The 17,423-nt window shown below is 36.2% G+C and overlaps 3 protein-coding genes across 4 annotated transcripts; 2 read left to right on the forward strand and 1 right to left on the reverse strand.

Moving 5' to 3' along the window:
* Positions 1-2: 2 nt before the first annotated feature.
* Positions 3-2,284, reverse strand: LOC130505212 (agamous-like MADS-box protein AGL30). Its single transcript, XM_056999813.1, has 10 exons — positions 2,003-2,284; positions 1,586-1,771; positions 1,411-1,486; positions 1,275-1,339; positions 1,161-1,176; positions 1,012-1,073; positions 829-925; positions 692-754; positions 149-613; positions 3-65 (listed from the first exon to the last, which is right to left on the reverse strand). Exons 2-10 carry the CDS (start codon positions 1,768-1,770, stop codon positions 42-44), a joined length of 1,053 nt encoding a protein of 350 aa, XP_056855793.1. The 5' UTR covers position 1,771; positions 2,003-2,284; the 3' UTR covers positions 3-41.
* Positions 2,285-8,347: 6,063 nt separating this feature from the next.
* LOC108826493 (transcription factor MYB105-like) lies at positions 8,348-9,718 on the forward strand. The gene is made up of 3 exons (XM_018599869.2): positions 8,348-8,773; positions 8,849-9,217; positions 9,313-9,718. Exons 1-3 carry the CDS (start codon positions 8,374-8,376, stop codon positions 9,492-9,494), a joined length of 951 nt encoding a protein of 316 aa, XP_018455371.2. The 5' UTR covers positions 8,348-8,373; the 3' UTR covers positions 9,495-9,718.
* Positions 9,719-11,284: 1,566 nt separating this feature from the next.
* Positions 11,285-13,509, forward strand: LOC108823651 (carbamoyl-phosphate synthase small chain, chloroplastic). 2 transcript variants are annotated; one of them, XM_056999814.1, is made up of 9 exons: positions 11,285-11,454; positions 11,554-11,686; positions 11,786-11,874; positions 11,948-12,008; positions 12,090-12,157; positions 12,231-12,469; positions 12,549-12,896; positions 12,987-13,152; positions 13,253-13,509. In XM_056999814.1, exons 1-9 carry the CDS (start codon positions 11,331-11,333, stop codon positions 13,300-13,302), a joined length of 1,278 nt encoding a protein of 425 aa, XP_056855794.1. In that variant the 5' UTR covers positions 11,285-11,330; the 3' UTR covers positions 13,303-13,509. The 2 variants fall into 2 exon arrangements, with proteins under 2 accessions (XP_056855794.1, XP_056855795.1); XM_056999815.1 differs by having other exon boundaries at positions 11,560-11,686.
* Positions 13,510-17,423: the final 3,914 nt, after the last annotated feature.

Raw genomic sequence — 17,423 nt, forward strand, 5'->3', positions numbered from 1 at the left:
AAGGCCCGTTTTCGGATCAACGCTTCGTGTTTTTTCCAGAGCTACTTATAGGTTTGGCTGCTGCACTTTTAGATATGTCGGAAACAATCAAGACATGCAATAACATAACTGTGAAGCAAATGAATGATGAGGAAAAACGTTGTTTTACCCGTGAAAGCAGAGGATCATCAAAGACGGTAAAAGGATAATTTAACGTCTCAGAAGAAGGCCAGTTTCCTCCAAACTGAGGCCTATAAGAAGCTTCCAAGATCTGGCTAACGTAGTAATCCGCAGGACTTCCTAATAGGTTCCACTCAGCTAGTTGCTGAAGCTTTGGATCATTTAGGAAACTGAGGTTGCTGTATTGCAGATTTGGATCAACCAAAGGCCCGGGATTGCCACCGGTTTCTACTTTTGGTGTTTTGAAATCTGAGCTTTTACCAAACAATCCGGAGTAACTCTCAAGAGATGAACTTGCGGAGCACGTTAGGTCCTTATAGGTATGATAAAACTGAAGATTAGGGTCTTCTTCTTTTATAGGAGCATTCATGTTTTCATCTGTACGAACCCATGAGAAATTCTCAAGCTGTTGCTCTATATCAATTCCAAAATCCAGATCTATGTCACTCTGCAGCTGCATAAACACAATGTGTGTGCTTAAGTACATAATTATCCAAAAGATGGTATTTAATGTTCAAAACTGAATCTCTACCTCGTTTTTGCATTCATTGGACATAAGTTGCTGCTGCTGTTGCTGATGGTGCAGCATGTTCTCCTATAGTTCCCAATATGATGCATTACTTTGATGAAATGAAACCTTAGGTAGTTATTTGGGATATCGATTTATACCTTATGAACACGGATTTGATACAAAGACTGTCTTACTGAATTTTCTAGTTGCTGCAAATCATCTATGCTGTCAACCTTCTCTACCTCAGTCCAATAGCTATATCGTAAAACCATAAAATATAACTAATAAATGAGATAACAAAGGAACATTTAGGTGAAAGTGTATATATATGATCTTGGCACCTTAGTCTTGTGTGTATTTCTGATAAGTGTGTTTGTAGAAACCTAACTTGTTCGCTTAGAACCTGAAAGTTCCCGGTTGCGAAAAAAATAAAAACAACTTTGAAATAGGAGATATTTCAGCATCATCGTAGTAAACTAGTGGTACATACCTCAATTGTTGGTTTACTGAAAAGATTAAAAAAAAAACAAGTTACTTCAGTAGAACACAACAACACCAAACTGAAACTTAGATTCTTGATATATGCAATAATAATAATACACACCTTCTTTCTAGAAATTCCGATATATTTACATCATGGTCAAGCTTCATAAATGTTTTCTTCAAGGCCTGAGTAAAAGGAGTAGTATCAGTGGATAGAAGAGAAAGAGACTAAACAGAGCTACACAAAAACTACTTACTTCAAGATTATCCAACTTCCTCTTTGCCCTTTCTTGCGGAGCAAGTTGAGCAAACTTAGCAATGACTTCTCCAATGCTAAAACAAACCCCCCAAAACAGAACATTGTCAAAAGAAAAATATAAAACAGAAACATGTTTAAACATAATATTTGTTACTTAGAAAGAATCATCAGACCTGTGTTTTCCGCAGCACAGCGAAGGCTTTCCTGCGGGAGAGAACATGAGAAGCACAACATCTATGTCGCATAAGATGGACAACTCTTTAGCCTTTTTCATTATCCCATTTTTCCTTTTGCAATACGTAGCTTGTCGTGCATTAATGCTATCTAGTTTCTTTATCTTTAACTTCACTCGGCCCATCCTGCATAACTTTAGACCAATCAAATGCTAATAACAGAACAACCTTGTCCCAACATGAAACTCATACGAACAAACCCATTTTGAAACCAACAGTGAAGCAAATGTAATAACCATTTCAAAATTTTCGTCAATAAAACAAGTAAGTTACCAATTTTAGGAAAACCCATAAGAAGAAAGATTAAAATATGGAAATAAAAAGCAAACCTATCAAAAACAGGCAGAGAAAACTTACCTAATTTAAGAAGAAAAACTTTCCTTTGATTCAGATGCTGAGACAAGAAAAGGAAAACACTTTCCTTATGAGGAAGAAAGAAGATAAGCTTAAGGGAGGAAGAAGGATCGTGAAGGAGAGAGAAGAAATAGGTTTGCGATTGAGACGACAGGTGTGACCGCTATAATCGGAGGTTAGGGTTTGAATTGAAAGCTTGAGAATAGGAGACTTTGGGATCGTCCCATTAGTTTTATTCTCTCTCTTTTGCTTCGCAGAACAGAAACAACGAATTACCCGCTTATCTTACTGGACCACTCATTTGGGCTAACCACCAAAATAACCGGTAACCAAATAAGGCCAACGTGATGAGTAACCGAATAAGGCCAACGTGTCAATTTCTCCACTCGCTCGAGGCGACGACGGTGCCGTGACGAGTAAGGTAATCACGGTCCACACGTGTTAGTAGCCAAGACCTTTGTTTCTTTCCTATATTTTTGTTTACCATCCTTGTTTTACATTTTCTGGATCGATCGACGAGACCGACCCAAATAACTACAATGATTTAAAAAATGCAAACATATATAAGCGAATTCCAGTTAAGAAATAGCAACTTGATCACTTGGCTATCTCACTATTTTACATACCATCACATTTTATTTAAACAATGAGTGATTTCACTACCTATTTCTAAATGTACAGAATTTTCTTTATTTATTTCCTTTTACTGATTTTGGCTCGTTATATGGCTATCTACCAATGTAGCTCTAAGATAACCTGGTGGTCTGGCGTGGCTGGCATTTTGAGGTTGAAAAATATAGGCCTCTGTGTTCGCTTATCAGGGTTTTTAGGTGGGTTCCTTCAGGCTTGTCGTCAAGGCCTTGTTCTAGCGTGATTTTTGTATGGCATGCACTATCCTGTTGTGTAGTCTGTGTTAGGCTCCTGTCAGTAATCAATAGTGTTTATCTATTTAATTGGTTCAATCAATTCAAAATGCTGAGGAATAAAAAGCTCTACAATAAGCTGGTGGTAAGTTTTTTCCACATACATGTTTTATTTACAAGAATTAATACGTTCTGATATCTAAAAAATTGCATTGTATTTTATAAAAATATTTTTTTTTGTAACTGTATTTTATAAAACTATTGTACAAAAGAATTGATTTCTTTGTGGTACCGGTTTAGAAATTTATATGGAGTGTTTCTTTTTTTTGTAAAGGATATTTATATGGAGTGTTAAAAAATAATTTTCTACAACTGATTCCAAATGGAGGAGATTATGACCCAAAAAAAACAAAAGTCTTATGGTCTTAAAAAATATTTTGTTATCTTTAAACCTGTTCCATCCAAGAAGTTATCGTAACAAGTAGGAGCCGCGTAATAGGCTAATGGACCGGGTTACCGAGAGGATAATATAAGTTGGACTAGTGATTTGAGTTCGTTTGGTGAGGTTTAATTTTTCTTTTCCTTTTTTTTTGGTGAGGTTTAAATTGAGTGGAATATTTAATGAATGGCAAGATATTTTAGTGATTATTACAAAAATTTATTGTGATCGATCTGAGAATAAGGGCAACGGAGCTATATCTATATTAATAAAAGAGAAGTACACATATAGAATGCCTCTTAGTTTTCAGTGTTATTTACATTTCCATGCCATGCCACTGACATTAAATAATATTTCTTATTTTAATGCTGTCTTTTTCACTTTGATTAATGTGTTTTCCAAAATTAAATTTGAATTAAATACACAATTAAATAATACTTCATATTTTAATGCTTTGTCTTTTCCACTTACATTAATGTGTTTTCTAAAATTAAGTACACTTCATTAACTTCTCAATTAAATCAATGTCAAATTCAAAAAATACATTTTTTGACAAACAATTCATGGAAATTATAATATCAACTCTTTATTGAACAAATCTGAACGAAAAAAATATTACCAAATTTGAATCGAAATTAGATAATATCCAAACGGATTTACCATTTTGGTATCTAAATAACCATAACTAAACCTTATCCGAACGAAATATTTTGGATATTCGAATGTATATAAATCATATTTATATACTTCAATATGTTAGCTATTTTTTGAGTTAATATCCAAGATATAAGTTATTTTAAGTTGATTTGAAATATAAAAAATAGTCAAAAGTAAACATCTAAAGTAGATAAACAATAATCAGAACACCAAAAATACTTAAAAATATATATATATTTCTTCTTCATCCAAATATTCAAGTTAAATTTATTTTAATTTTTAATTTAGGTATTTTAGCTTACACTACTCAAATTTACATGTTATATTTTTTTAGATCGAAGGATATTTAAAGATATATAAATTTTGAAAATTTTAAAATAATTTAAACGGGTTATCAAACCCGCAAAGATCAAAATCAAACCGGAACCAAAGTTTATAAATATCCGAATAGAGCTAGAGTCTTTAAACTCGAAAATTTCAAACCCGAATAAATTTTAACCAAATTCGAGTGGATACCCAAATACATATTCCTAGCTTAGTCAATATAAAATGATCAAATATTATAAATATACTATTTAGTATAAATAAATAAAAATCTAAAACTGAAAAATTAATACCCGTGCGGTCGCACGGATCAATATCTAGTATTAGATTATTAGTGTAGTCATTTTGTTGACTCTCAGAACAGTGAGTGGTACTCTTCGTGATTACTTCCAGCATTTATTTTACGTTTACATGTTGTCATCATCTCCACTTCCTTTCTGCTTTTCTGATTTCATGTCCTTGTTCACTTATACGATCCTCACTTGTGTTCCTAATTTATGTCCAAATCCACGACGTTCCTAATTTATGTCCAAATATTCTTAACATTCTTACCAAAAAAAAAAATTCTATAATGGAGTTATCACCGTTAGGTTTTCAGATACTTTGGTTAGATTTTCGTAATTTTAAAGTACTTATAATTAAATATTTATATATAAATACATATCTATGTATTTTGAAAATCCAATGGTAAGAACTCATTTGAGTTCTTCTTAATGGTTAAATCCTAAACCATTCAAATTAAATTATATTACATAGAGTTTATACTCTCATGAAAAAAACCTGAAATTTATATTTTCAAAAATAATTGAGAACAACTCAAATAGTATGGGTCATTTTTTTTCCTAAGAGCTTAAAACTTGTTTTAAAAGAGATTTATTACATGGGTCAAAATGTTCATTGTTGAGAAATTTTCTTTAAAAGAAAAATTACAAATTATAAAGAGGCATCACATAAATCACATAAATCCCAACGTAATTTAGGTTTTTACTTGGGATATTCCTCTTATATAAAAAGAAATACAGTATATTGTAAAACAACAATAGAGTTAAACCAAGAAAACGAATTTTATTATTGTATTGATGAGGCTTTATGCCTATCCGGACCCCAAGCATGCAAGCCTATTAAACTAGCAACTATTGGCTATGTCACTATGTGCTCTGAAATGGGTTGGATTTGAATAAGATTATTGGTCTTCTTGTTTATATAAGAAATCTTGCTACTCTCTTCTCTCCATTATTTTTTTTTATCCTTCGCACTGCAAATTGTTCTGCAGATGCTCTTGCAAAAACCGCTTATGCAAACATTGTTCCGAATTTAGCTACTGAGTAGCTCGTTTAGTATGAATGCATAACTATTTGATTAAAAAAATCCCATGACCCCAATAACCCCAACAACTAGTTTATGTTTTGATTTGGAATCTTCCTCATATAAAATAAAAATATTGTAAACAACAATAGAAGTGAGCCATAGTAAATTTTGTTATTGTATTGATGAGGCTTTATGCCTATCAGGACCCAAAGCATTCAAGCCTATTAACCTAGCTACTATTGGCTATGTCACTAGCTATGTGCTCTGAAAGGGGTCAATTTATAATTGAGCAATGTGTGTGGCTATAGTAAAATGAGTAGCATTCACGTTCTGTTTGTGCGGCATCGTACGCCAAAATCGGTTCGTGGGGTCGAACATGTTAACCACAGTAAACTTGAAACGTATTTTTTCTGTTCATATGAATTGGATCCAATGCATCTTTAATTTCCGAAATTTTGTTTTCTTCCCCAAAGTTTGTGCTCAGCATTTAAAACTGAAATTTAATTCCAATAATTCTACCCCGCCCCCCCCCCTACAATAATTGAAAACCTTCACCACAAAACAAGTTATTCCAATGGCTTACCAATGAACGAACATAGGTGAAAACATCTTGTTAATTCAACTAAATATTATGAAATATTAATAATAATACAATTGACTTCAAAAGGGCAATAAAAGTAGAGAAAGCGTGTCTGAGTATGATATTCCCCCACACTGCTAAAGTGATAATGATAAATGTCAGTACGGTGGTTAGTCTCTTTGACAAAAGGTAACTAACCATATTATCATCTGTTTTTTTTTTGTAAACGCCCATATTATCATCTATTTATGATACGAACTTGATATCATTTAAAGTTATTGACCAAGAAAAAACTATCGGACAGAACATAGGAGTATAGGACGTGCTCAGTTAATCTCTGCAGATGGACCGTACAAATCTGCAACCATTCTGAACCTGAGGAATGATTATCCCAATATTTAATGTATTCCTCTGCCAATTTAACTTTATGGTGAAATAAGAAAACAAATACTTTAGATTTAGAGTCTTACCTATTTTCTTTAGTTTTACTTGACTTTAGTCGCTTGCCTCACCATGTGCAAATATCAAGTCTCTGTGCACGACTAATTCAGAACGTTAACTTTCTTTATACATATTGCAGAGGAATTTCTTGGAATCAAGATGTTAAACAACCCCTTACAAAGTGATTTATTGCAGCTACGTAAGCAATATATGGTTGGATAATTATTGTAAAATCGTTAATTGGTAGAGAACCTGTCTAGTGATCTCTACAAGAAAACCAGACTACATTATTTTTCTGAATATCATAATGGAGGGACCCGTCAAGGCGCCAAGGAAAGGAAAGGGTTTTATTATAATTTTTTCTTCTTTAATCAAATTATAGATTTTTCTATGAACCCAAAATGTGCAAATATTCCAATGAGAGAGAGCGAGAAGGGGTGGGGTTAATGAAAGGATAGGCAGTGTGCTTGAGAATGATGACTGCGGTTAGGTCATCTCCAACCCCACTCCATAATTTACTCCAGATTGAAAAATGGAGTTGAAAATGGAGTGGAAAATGGAGTGATGACCAAAAAATAAAAACATTACTCCATAAATAGAGTAATGCCTTTATTTTTTTGTCATCACTCCATTTTCCACTCCATTTCTCAATTTGGAGTAAATTATGGAGTGGGGTTGGAGATGCTCTTAGAACTTAAAAGAGACACGAGAGTCAAATCGAATCTTCCTTAATAATGTTTTCTACTTTTCATTATCAACCAACGACAGCAACAAAAGCACCAAATAGAAGTAAAAGTCACTACAAATTGTGTATATATTTTTATTTTGGTGAAAAGCCATGGAAACAAATCAATGTATCTAATATATCATGTTATTTGTCAATGGCATTTAAGTGAAATTTGGAAAAGCCGGAAGAAAAAAGTGAGAAAACAAAGATCCATAGAAGCCGGGAAAAAGAAAGTGAAGAGACCATAAAGAGAAGGGACTTGTGTTTCTTCGACGTGTTTGTTTCTTCCTCTTCACAAGTGAGATCAAACTAACCGGTTTTCCACATAGAGATCAGATTCTACTGGTTCAATCAGTTAATTAACCATGTTGGTTTACAAGGACTAAACCTACATTATGTCCGGCAAGCAATCCTAGTAGTAAACATTGATGTTATGTATGGGACAACAAAAAGTAGAGATAAGATAGAAAAATAGTTTTACGGATGTTTAACAACTTTTCATTATCTCTTTCACTTTTTCAAACATATCTCACTGCTCACAACGTAGGAAACGTGTTCCCTGCCCTTCACTCTTTCTCTCTCCCACCATGTTTTTAATCACTATACGGTTTCACATTTATGGCTTTTTCCTTTTTTGACCAAGTTTTCAGCGATGGTTAATATTGTGAGGGACGTTTATCATTTCAAGTGTAAATGTAGTTTATACAACTTTGCTATTTATTATTCTTTTTGATCAATGTTTGCTTATAGCTTCGGTAATAGAAAGAAAAGTTAGACAATAGATATGGTATTACGATTACACTATATTAAACCAAATATCTAGAATGTTGGACCTGTCGAGTCTATTTTAATGGGTAAATAGAGATATGCATCAGCTATCAAATCAGTCCGTGACAGTCCATAGACCTTTTAACAGTTGTATAACAGCATTTTGTCAGAAAACACGGTCACGACATATACATACACGCACATAGCTTAGAGTCATACGTAATAATACCAAATAGTATAACAATTCATATTTAAATATGTCCTCCAATGGGGATGGAGATAGCTCATACTAACGTGTCATCTCCCTCCATTACACCTCACTTCCCGTCTTCTTCTCATCCACTAACCAACAACATTGTCATGTCGAAAGATCATCACCGTTGGATGGATCAGATCGCTTCATGGCAGTATTTCTCTTTAAACAACGATAAAGGTCACTACTACGCAAGTCAAGGAGAAGAAGATATGAAAAACCCTAATCGATGTAATTGTAGCAACAGCAGCAAGAAAGAGAGGGGAGACTGTGGAAGCTGCAGAAACTCGTTAAAAGCTTCGGTGTCCAGAGGACACTGGAGACCAGCTGAAGATGCTAAGCTGAAAGAACTAGTCGCGGTCTACGGCCCACAAAACTGGAACCTCATCGCTGAAAAGCTCCAAGGAAGATCCGGTAAGTAAATACTCTCTTAATAATTAGCTTTTCGAGATTGAAGGTATTGATGTTTTTGGTGTTGATGTTGAGCAGGTAAGAGTTGTAGGCTACGATGGTTTAACCAACTAGACCCGAGGATAAACAGGAGAGCCTTCACGGAGGAAGAAGAGGAGAGGCTAATGCAAGCTCATAACCTTTATGGTAACAAATGGGCGATGATAGCAAGGCTTTTCCCTGGAAGGACTGATAATTCTGTGAAGAACCATTGGCATGTTGTAATGGCTCGCAAGTTTAGAGAACAGTCTTCTGTTTACACTAGGAGGAAGACGATGATTACTCATAAGCCACTCGTTACCCCTAATATTCACTCTTGCAATGATTTTGAACCGACTAGGTCAGATTTAATCCACCCTGTTGGCAATGACCAGAACCACCTTATGTTACCCATTCCTTGCTTCTCAGGTTTGAGTTTGTCCTCTATATTCTTAATTTGGTTTGACCACTCTTAATTGTCTTAATGTAGGTTTTTGTATATATTCCCTTATTGTAACATTCAGGTTATGATCATGGAATGTTTGAAAATCAAATGATGGTCGATGACTACTCTTCAAGGACACGAGAGGCTGCCACTAAATTCGATTTATTAAGCTATACCGGGAAGTGTGAGATGCTTGATGAGAGCATGAACGAGAAGAAGGAACCACACTTTTTCGATTTCCTTGGGTTGGGGACAGTGTGATTATCACCATGAACAAGAGAGAGAGAGAGAGAGAGAGAGAGAGAGGAATTAGGTTAGTTAACAAAAAGTAGGAGATGATTCCGAGTCTATTCAATGTAGTTTTGTTGCGTTAATTAATAACCATTTGTAGATTAATTGTGTTAGTACCATGCAACATTCTTAAACTCGTGTTACTTACGTACGTATCACTCTTTGATTAATTAAAGCTTTAATGTACATGCCATATTGTCTCTCTTTCAAAAGCAAAGTTGATTTGAAGTATAAACATGTACCACTTTATAGTTCTAACTAACACTTTAACTTATACGAAAGTGTCCCATTCCATCATCAATGTGTCGAGTAAGAGCAACAACATGCTTCACATATGAAGGAGAAGGTGACATATGCTAAAGATGGGACGATGATGTGGAATTAAGAAGCGACAAAAAAGAGAGTAGCAGAGAGATATCGGAGATCAAGAAGTCAAACTTAAGAGAATATTGTACGTTTGTCAACTTTTGGAATATGCAGAAATTAACAATACCATGCGATATCGATGAGGTTGCAACTTGCAAGATTCAGGCTCAGATTCTGCAACAAAATGTCCGAACATCTACTCTTAATCAATGTTATAAAAATGGTTAGGCGGTAACTAACGCTTTATATAAAACTAACGATTAGACAGATTATTCTGGATCTAAACGAGGTCTAGAAGTTAATAAATTATTGTTTTATTTTATATATATAATAATATATTTTAATTTTTAAGTTTAATTATAAAATTATTGTGATAAATTATTAAAATTAGATATAAAAAGTAGAAAATTTTATAGATTTGTAATAACAGCATTGCTTACTTTAATATAGTTAAACTAATTTTGATCGGTTAGACGGATTTAAACCAATTTAGAATAATATAAATCGGTATAAATTGAATTTTAAAAAAAAATAGTTTCGGTTATGATCGAGTTTACCGCCTATACAGGGCCTAGGTGCCGCGTACACCCATTTCTAGAACCTTATTCTCACGCCCATTGCATTGTTTTTGTTCCCTCCAAGAAGTTTTCTCCTTTTATTGGTTCTTACTAATGCGTCTCATCATCCTCATGTCACACACATATCCTCTTTATTCCTTTCTTTTTTTTGTTTGGGTCAAACTTCTACTCTTTATTCCTTATTATAACTCTTGTTCTAATCATTTTAGTTATTTTTATACGATATATTAAGTTGTAAAAGTCATTGTACTTTTGATGAGCTAATTCATTTCTGTGGTCAAAAGAGAAAAATATGCTTTCATCACCTGCAATAGAAATCTGACTGTTAACTTGCATAACGGTGGAATACATAAATGGTTATGCCATTTGCCGTTTACATTTCTTTACTGAAGCAAACAATAGCCATGGTTCAGCCATATGTTTGGGTTGACTAATGTTGAAAGCTAATGTATTTTTTCTTTTGGTATCTGGCGGATCAAATCCAACCGATTAATGAATTTTTTGGTTGACTAATGTTGCCAAAATAAGTATTATCTCTCAATCAGAAGATCAAATCAGAAAATATTTTAGATTAATGGAATTTTTGGTTGAATCAGTTAGTAGACCGTCAAGGCTTCAATCATTTAAATATTTTTTCAATATATACACATATTTGTATACATTCATTCAGTTATTTAATTTAAGATTTTAAAAGTAAACATTTAATTATTTTTTGGAATTTGTGAGAATTTTATTCAAACCGGAAACTAGGGTGGTTTAAATCAAATCAAACCGGAACCGGGTTTAAAAAACATTTAGCAAAAACCCTCAGCTCTCTCTCTCTCTCTTACCAAACCTCAGTGAGAGTGAGAAAACAACAACCATGGCGGCTACAACGACTCCTCTTGGCTTTGTTTTGCCGACGGGTTTATCTCCCCGTCGCGGTGGATTCAGGTTTTCATTCGTCCGATGCTCCGCTTCTCCTCTCACTTCATCCACCGCCTCTGGTAACCTCCTCTTTCGCTTTCTCGAATAAAGGATGAAACTTTCGGATCCTCCAAGCATCAAAACGATGTAAAGTCTTTGCCTTTTCTTTTTGTCGTAAGGTATAGTGGAGAAGCCGTGGAGTTCGTATAACGCTAGGCTTGTGTTGGAAGACGGCTCCATCTGGCCTGCTAAGTCCTTTGGTGCTCCTGGAACCCGTGTTGCTGAATTGGTCTTTAACACCTCCTTGACAGGGTGAGTGAGAGAGCTTTCTTTTGTTTTTGTCTTTGTTTGAAATCTGATGGTTACTTCATTTCTGACCTTGAGTTTTTTGTTTTGTCTTTTTGGAAAAAGGTATCAAGAGATTCTGACTGATCCTAGTTATGCTGGACAGTTTGTGCTTATGACAAACCCACAAATTGGTAACACCGGTGTCAATCTCGGTAAGCAAGAAAGTCTAAAACTTTGAAAAGTTACGCAAGTTAACTTATACACTTGTAAATGTTAATGTTATAGATGATGAAGAATCTGAGCAATGCTTCCTTGCTGGTTTGGTCATAAGAAGTCTAAGCATCAGGTACTCATTTGAAACTCATTCCTCTGTACTCCGTTTTTTTTTTAATTTTCTAACCTTCTTAAGACCGCTAATTTTTTTCAGTACCTCGAACTGGAGATGCAAGAAGACACTTGCTGACTATCTAACCGAGAGGAACCTCATGGGAATCTGTGAGTTTTCTTGTGCTCTATATGCTATTTTTAGACTCCCACGTGTTATAGAAGTTTGTTTAATGATTATCAGATGATCTTGACACTCGAGCAATAACTCGTCGACTAAGAGAAGAAGGTAGTCTTAACGGTGTGCTAAGCACAGAGCAAACCAAAACAGACGATGAGCTTCTCCAAATGTCCCGTTCTTGGGATATCGTAGGTATTGATCTAATAAGTGATGTCTCCTGCAAATCTCCCTACGAGTGGGTCGACAAAACAGACCCTGAATGGGATTTCAACACTAACACACGCGATGGGAAGTCCTACAGAGTTAGTAACTACTTCTTTCTTCTCTTATAGATGCTATGCAGCAACTTCTTAACTCTCTCTCTCTTTTGGAATTTGGAAGGTTATAGCATACGATTTTGGAATCAAGCATAACATCCTAAGACGCCTGTCCTCTTACGGATGCCAAATCACCGTTGTCCCGTCGACATTTCCAGCTTCCGAGGCTCTTAAAATGAATCCAGACGGGATCTTGTTCAGCAACGGTCCTGGAGACCCTTCTGCTGTTCCGTATGCTGTTGAGACGGTCAAGGAGCTTCTTGGTAAAGCTCCTGTTTACGGGATCTGTATGGGCCACCAGTTGCTCGGACAAGCTTTGGGTGGTAAAACCTATAAGATGAAGTTTGGTCATCATGGAGGAAACCACCCAGTTCGTAATAACAGAACTGGCCAGGTGGAGATCAGTGCTCAGGTACTAACTAATACACAGCTTTCAGATGGGTGGTAGGGAACATTGTTACAGAGTTTTGACTGAACACCTCTCTTTGTTTTTTCTTGGAAGAACCACAACTATGCGGTTGACCCGGCTTCACTTCCAGGAGGGGTACAAGTGACACATGTCAATCTCAATGATGGAAGCTGTGCGGGTCTGTCTTTCCCGGCTATGAATGTCATGTCTCTACAGTACCACCCTGAAGCCTCCCCTGGACCTCACGACTCTGACAACGGTAACTTCCCTTTCTTTTCTCATCAGACGGTGAAATGTGAAACACATTTCAAGCCAGAAGAGTTGTTGTAATATGTGTTTTTGTTTGTGTGTGATTGCAGCGTTTAGAGAGTTCATAGAGCTTATGAAGAGGTCGAAACAGAGCTCCTGAGATTAATGGGAAGCAGCAAACAAGAACTGTTTCTTTGTTTTGTAGTACTATTTAAATGTTTCAACCATATCGCATAAGTTAAAACCAAGTGTTTTGTCAATGACAATGGAGTGATATTCTTGTTTTGTCTGTGACTATGTTGAGGAATCATCCCACACCACTTAAATAATTAAGAATTTGTAGTAAGAGTGGGAACCCTTTTGACCATCCTCATGTATCTTCACAAGGTATCTCATACATATAATAGTAACATATATATTTTGTTAAACTTTAATCTTAAGTAAATGTAACCAGTAGATTAAACACACGTAACTAATGAGTATCTCATCTTTTATTGCGAGTCTTTCAGAACAAAGACATGAATATAGCCAGTATAGAATAGCTAATCATGTTTAATTACTCCATTCTACATGTCCAGATTTTATGGGTGGTGCAAAACCATCTCCAATAGTATCCATACAAAATAAATGCTAATGGAAAAACTGCAATGTAGTAATGAGTTGTGGATAAGAGTAGTGAGATGAAAAGATGAAGAAGACATTGGAAAAGAGAGAATTTTATTATCAGAAAAGGAGACTTTATGCTCTTCTTTAGGCTTTTTTCCTGTGTTAGTTGGATTCTTTTCTTTAATCCAAAAATGAAAGTGAAAGATGCTCTGCTTTCTTTCTTTTTCTTTGGTTTCATATTCCAGTTTTACTTATCTCTTATCTTGAACTAACTTGACCCATCTACACTAAGTTACTAACCAAGTACTTACAAGCTAATAATTTGAAGCCTTTATGTTCTTCTCACAGGCACTTACCTGAGAGGACAATTGGATTTAGAGTTTATATTTATACGTAGGAATCATGGGCAAAACTGTAATTGTAACTTCATGTTCTATGCCAACATGGCATATAGATCAGGGAGATATTAATCTAAAAGCTTATTATATATGTTGCAAGTTCATAAGACAATGGAGAGGAATGTCTACAACTACCAAAAATATTTCTATTTGTGTACAAAATAATACATAGTTCCAACAACAAAATAGCTACACAGCTTTTCCTTCTTTCACAAGGTAACAATTAGGTTATTCAAATATCTAACTCCATGAATAAACTTGTATATATATATACTATATCAGTGTTTGATTATTGTTGCATGCTCTCCCTGAAGTTCATAGATCTACACATCGCTGCAGGGTTTGCTTGTAGATTAATAGACGTTTCAGGGACCAAGCTTCTTCTGTTGCTACCCTTTGTTTCAAATCCATTGAACAAACTGAGTCCTTTTTTCTCAGGCTTTGTCGGTAACTTAGGCCACACCACGTTCTTTGTAGCTTCGCTAGTTCTAAGAATAGTATCTTTGGTGTCACCTTCAGTTTGATCCCTTGATCGTTTCCCTAAACATGGTGAAGTCTCTGAGGTAGGGCATATAGGAACCGTGCAGCCCCAATAGAAAGGGATAGGGTAGAAACCAGTATTAGGACCCGTTGGACTCCATTGGTAAGGCCAAGGAGAAGTATTATTAGGTAACATTACTTGCGGTGGAAGATACCCCTGGTGGGTTTTGTTTTCTTGATGCTTGCCAGTGTCTGTAACCGAAGATTCTGAAGAACCGAAACTGAGGATCGTTCCCGAGTTATTGTTGTTCTCATAATCCTCAGACGACGTGACCTGCAAGTAATGGTTTGAAGAAGCCCATCCTTTGTTCTTGCGGCGTCCTGAGCCGACGGGGACGTTTCTCATGGATCCACCAGCTGTCCAGTACCTCTGACAGTTCCTACAGAAGTAACGCGGCTGGCTAACGTTGTAGTTGTTGTAGTAACAGAACTTGGTGTTCACGCTTTCGCATCTCGGACACGGAAGAATCTTGTCCGGTTTCGTGAGAGTAGTTGGTTTCTCTTCTGATGTACTTGCTGTTGTTGTTGTTGTGATCTCGCTCTGTTGATCTCCGTTGGTCTTTGAGCTTCTTGGTGATGAAATTGAAATCTCAGAGGCTGCTCTTGGCGGTTCGTTAAGATCGGACAATATGCAAGGACCCTTGAATCTGCTATTGTCTTGCTCATGGTTATTTGCTATAACCTAGAATTTTAACAGAACTTTGTCTTAACCGATCCGACACGGTATCTCAAACTAAGTTCGTTTATAAGTTGAAATTAATACTACAAAACAGAGAAAGAAAAAAAAACAGGACTATGAGATTGGCGTGACATACCATGTTTGGTCCAGTCACAGGAGAACAAGAAGATGAGGAAGATGGAGAAGCCTCCTTGCTCATATCATAATGATTCACAGCTGAAAGAGATGTAATTGTCCTCCCAAACAATTTTATCTCCCTATCTCTAGATTATTGAATCGTAAACCTTATGAATGCAAACTTGATATCTCAAAAGTACTCACTTTATTGATAGCTCTCAAGACTCAAACTCAAACTCATAAGTTATGCTACAAACTTAGCATCTCCTTATATAGCTATTACAAGTTCCTAAACTCATTAGGTAATATATCTTTGGATAAACATCAATCCTTCTAATCCTAATCTCATTAGGATAACTTCTATCTCAAGTTAACTTCAAGCTTAAGTCAACAATCTCCCCCTTAAGCTTGACTTCATCACTTGACACACTTTGAATCCCAACAAGACTTCTAGACTCCTTGAACTTGATCCTACCAAGTGGTTTTGTAAGCATGTCGGCCTTTTGCAGTGTTCCAGCTATATGTTCTACGGTTACTAGTCCATCCTCCACGCATTCCCTAATGAAGTGGTACCTTGTATGTATATGTTTAGAACGACCGTGGAACACCGGATTTTTAGTTAACGCAATGGCTGACTTGTTGTCAATGCGTATGATTGCCTTTCCTGCTTCTCCCTCTGTGATTTCCTCAAGTAAGTCCTGCAACCATATAGCCTGTTTCGCCGTCTCTGTAGCTGCCATAAACTCCGCTTCACACGATGATAATGCAACGATCTCCTGCTTCTGTGAACACCAGGTGACCGGACATCCATTAAGATAGAAAATGTGGCCTGTGGTACTCTTACCATCGTCAGGATCAGAGTTGTAGCTACTATCACTGTATCCCACAAGTTCTTTCTCACCACTGTTCTTGTAGTAGAGGCCGAGAGAACAAGTTCCCTTGAGGTATCTCAAAACCTGTTTCAACGCAGCCGCATGAGAACTCCTCGGATTATGCATATAACGACTAAGCACACCAACACTCTGAGCTAGGTCTGGTCTTGTGTGAATCAGGTATCTTAGGCATCCTATGTTTCTCCGGAACTCAGTTTCATTGACTGCTTCTTCTTCTGGTGATTGAGCAAGCTTCAGACCTGGTTCCATTGGCACATGAACCGCATTACATTCACTCATTCCTGCCTCATCGAGAATCCTAGTTGCATATCTTTCTTGTTTTAGGATCACGCCATCTTTCAACTGTATAACCTCTATCCCCAAATAGTAATTAAGCTTTCCGAGATCACTCATCTCAAACTTCGTCGCCATCTCTAGCTTGAACTCATTGATATCTTCTAAGTTTGAACCCGTAACGAGCAGATCATCCACATACACTGCAACCAGGAGCTGTGATTTCTTTGTTCTTCTGTGAAACAACGATGGTTCTTTAGAACACTTACTAAAGCCGAGCTCCTTAAGAATCTGTTTTAGCTTCACATTCCAGGCTCTAGGTGCCTGCTTCAAACCGTAGAGCGCCTTGTGCAATTTGTAGACCTTTGTTTCACTTCCTCTCACCTTGAAACCCTCCGGTTGAGATACATATACTTCTTCTAGCAGTTCTCCATGCAAGAATGCCGTTTTCACATCGAGATGATGTATCTCCCATGAGTTAGACGCAGCCAAAGCTATGATTACTCTCACAGTTTCTAGTCTTGCAACTGGAGCAAACACTTCCTCAAAGTCAATACCATGTCGTTGTACGTAGCCTTTTGCCACAAGTCTTGCTTTGTATTTATTTATACTCCCATCAGCGTTGCGTTTCAGTTTAAAGACCCACTTCAACCCAATAGCTTTGCATCCATCAGGTAGATCGACTAGAGTCCATGTTTTATTCTTCTTGATACTCGCAATTTCATCTTCACAAGCATCCCTCCATACTTTCTTATGTTTTGCCTCACTCCAGTCC

The sequence above is a fragment of the Raphanus sativus genome, unplaced genomic scaffold (genome assembly GCF_000801105.2).
Source record: "Raphanus sativus cultivar WK10039 unplaced genomic scaffold, ASM80110v3 Scaffold2097, whole genome shotgun sequence".
NCBI classification, from domain to species: Eukaryota; Viridiplantae; Streptophyta; class Magnoliopsida; order Brassicales; family Brassicaceae; genus Raphanus; species Raphanus sativus.

Bases quoted from the DNA above. Each gene is read 5' to 3' on its own strand.
- LOC130505212 (XM_056999813.1), bottom strand. From the start codon at position 1,770: ATGGGCCGAGTGAAGTTAAAGATAAAGAAACTAGATAGCATTAATGCA. The intron at 1,487-1,585 runs GTCTGATGATTC...GGTTTGTTTTAG, and splicing joins CTGTGCTGCGGAAAACACAG to CATTGGAGAAGTCATTGCTA. The intron at 614-691 runs GTAGAGATTCAG...GTGTTTATGCAG, and splicing joins CCAATGAATGCAAAAACGAG to CTGCAGAGTGACATAGATCT.
- LOC108826493 (XM_018599869.2), top strand. From the start codon at position 8,374: ATGGGGATGGAGATAGCTCATACTAACGTGTCATCTCCCTCCATTACA. The intron at 8,774-8,848 runs GTAAGTAAATAC...GATGTTGAGCAG, and splicing joins AAAGCTCCAAGGAAGATCCG to GTAAGAGTTGTAGGCTACGA. The intron at 9,218-9,312 runs GTTTGAGTTTGT...TGTAACATTCAG, and splicing joins ACCCATTCCTTGCTTCTCAG to GTTATGATCATGGAATGTTT.
- LOC108823651 (XM_056999814.1), top strand. From the start codon at position 11,331: ATGGCGGCTACAACGACTCCTCTTGGCTTTGTTTTGCCGACGGGTTTA. The intron at 11,455-11,553 runs GTAACCTCCTCT...TTTTGTCGTAAG, and splicing joins CACTTCATCCACCGCCTCTG to GTATAGTGGAGAAGCCGTGG. The intron at 12,897-12,986 runs GTACTAACTAAT...TTTTCTTGGAAG, and splicing joins AGGTGGAGATCAGTGCTCAG to AACCACAACTATGCGGTTGA.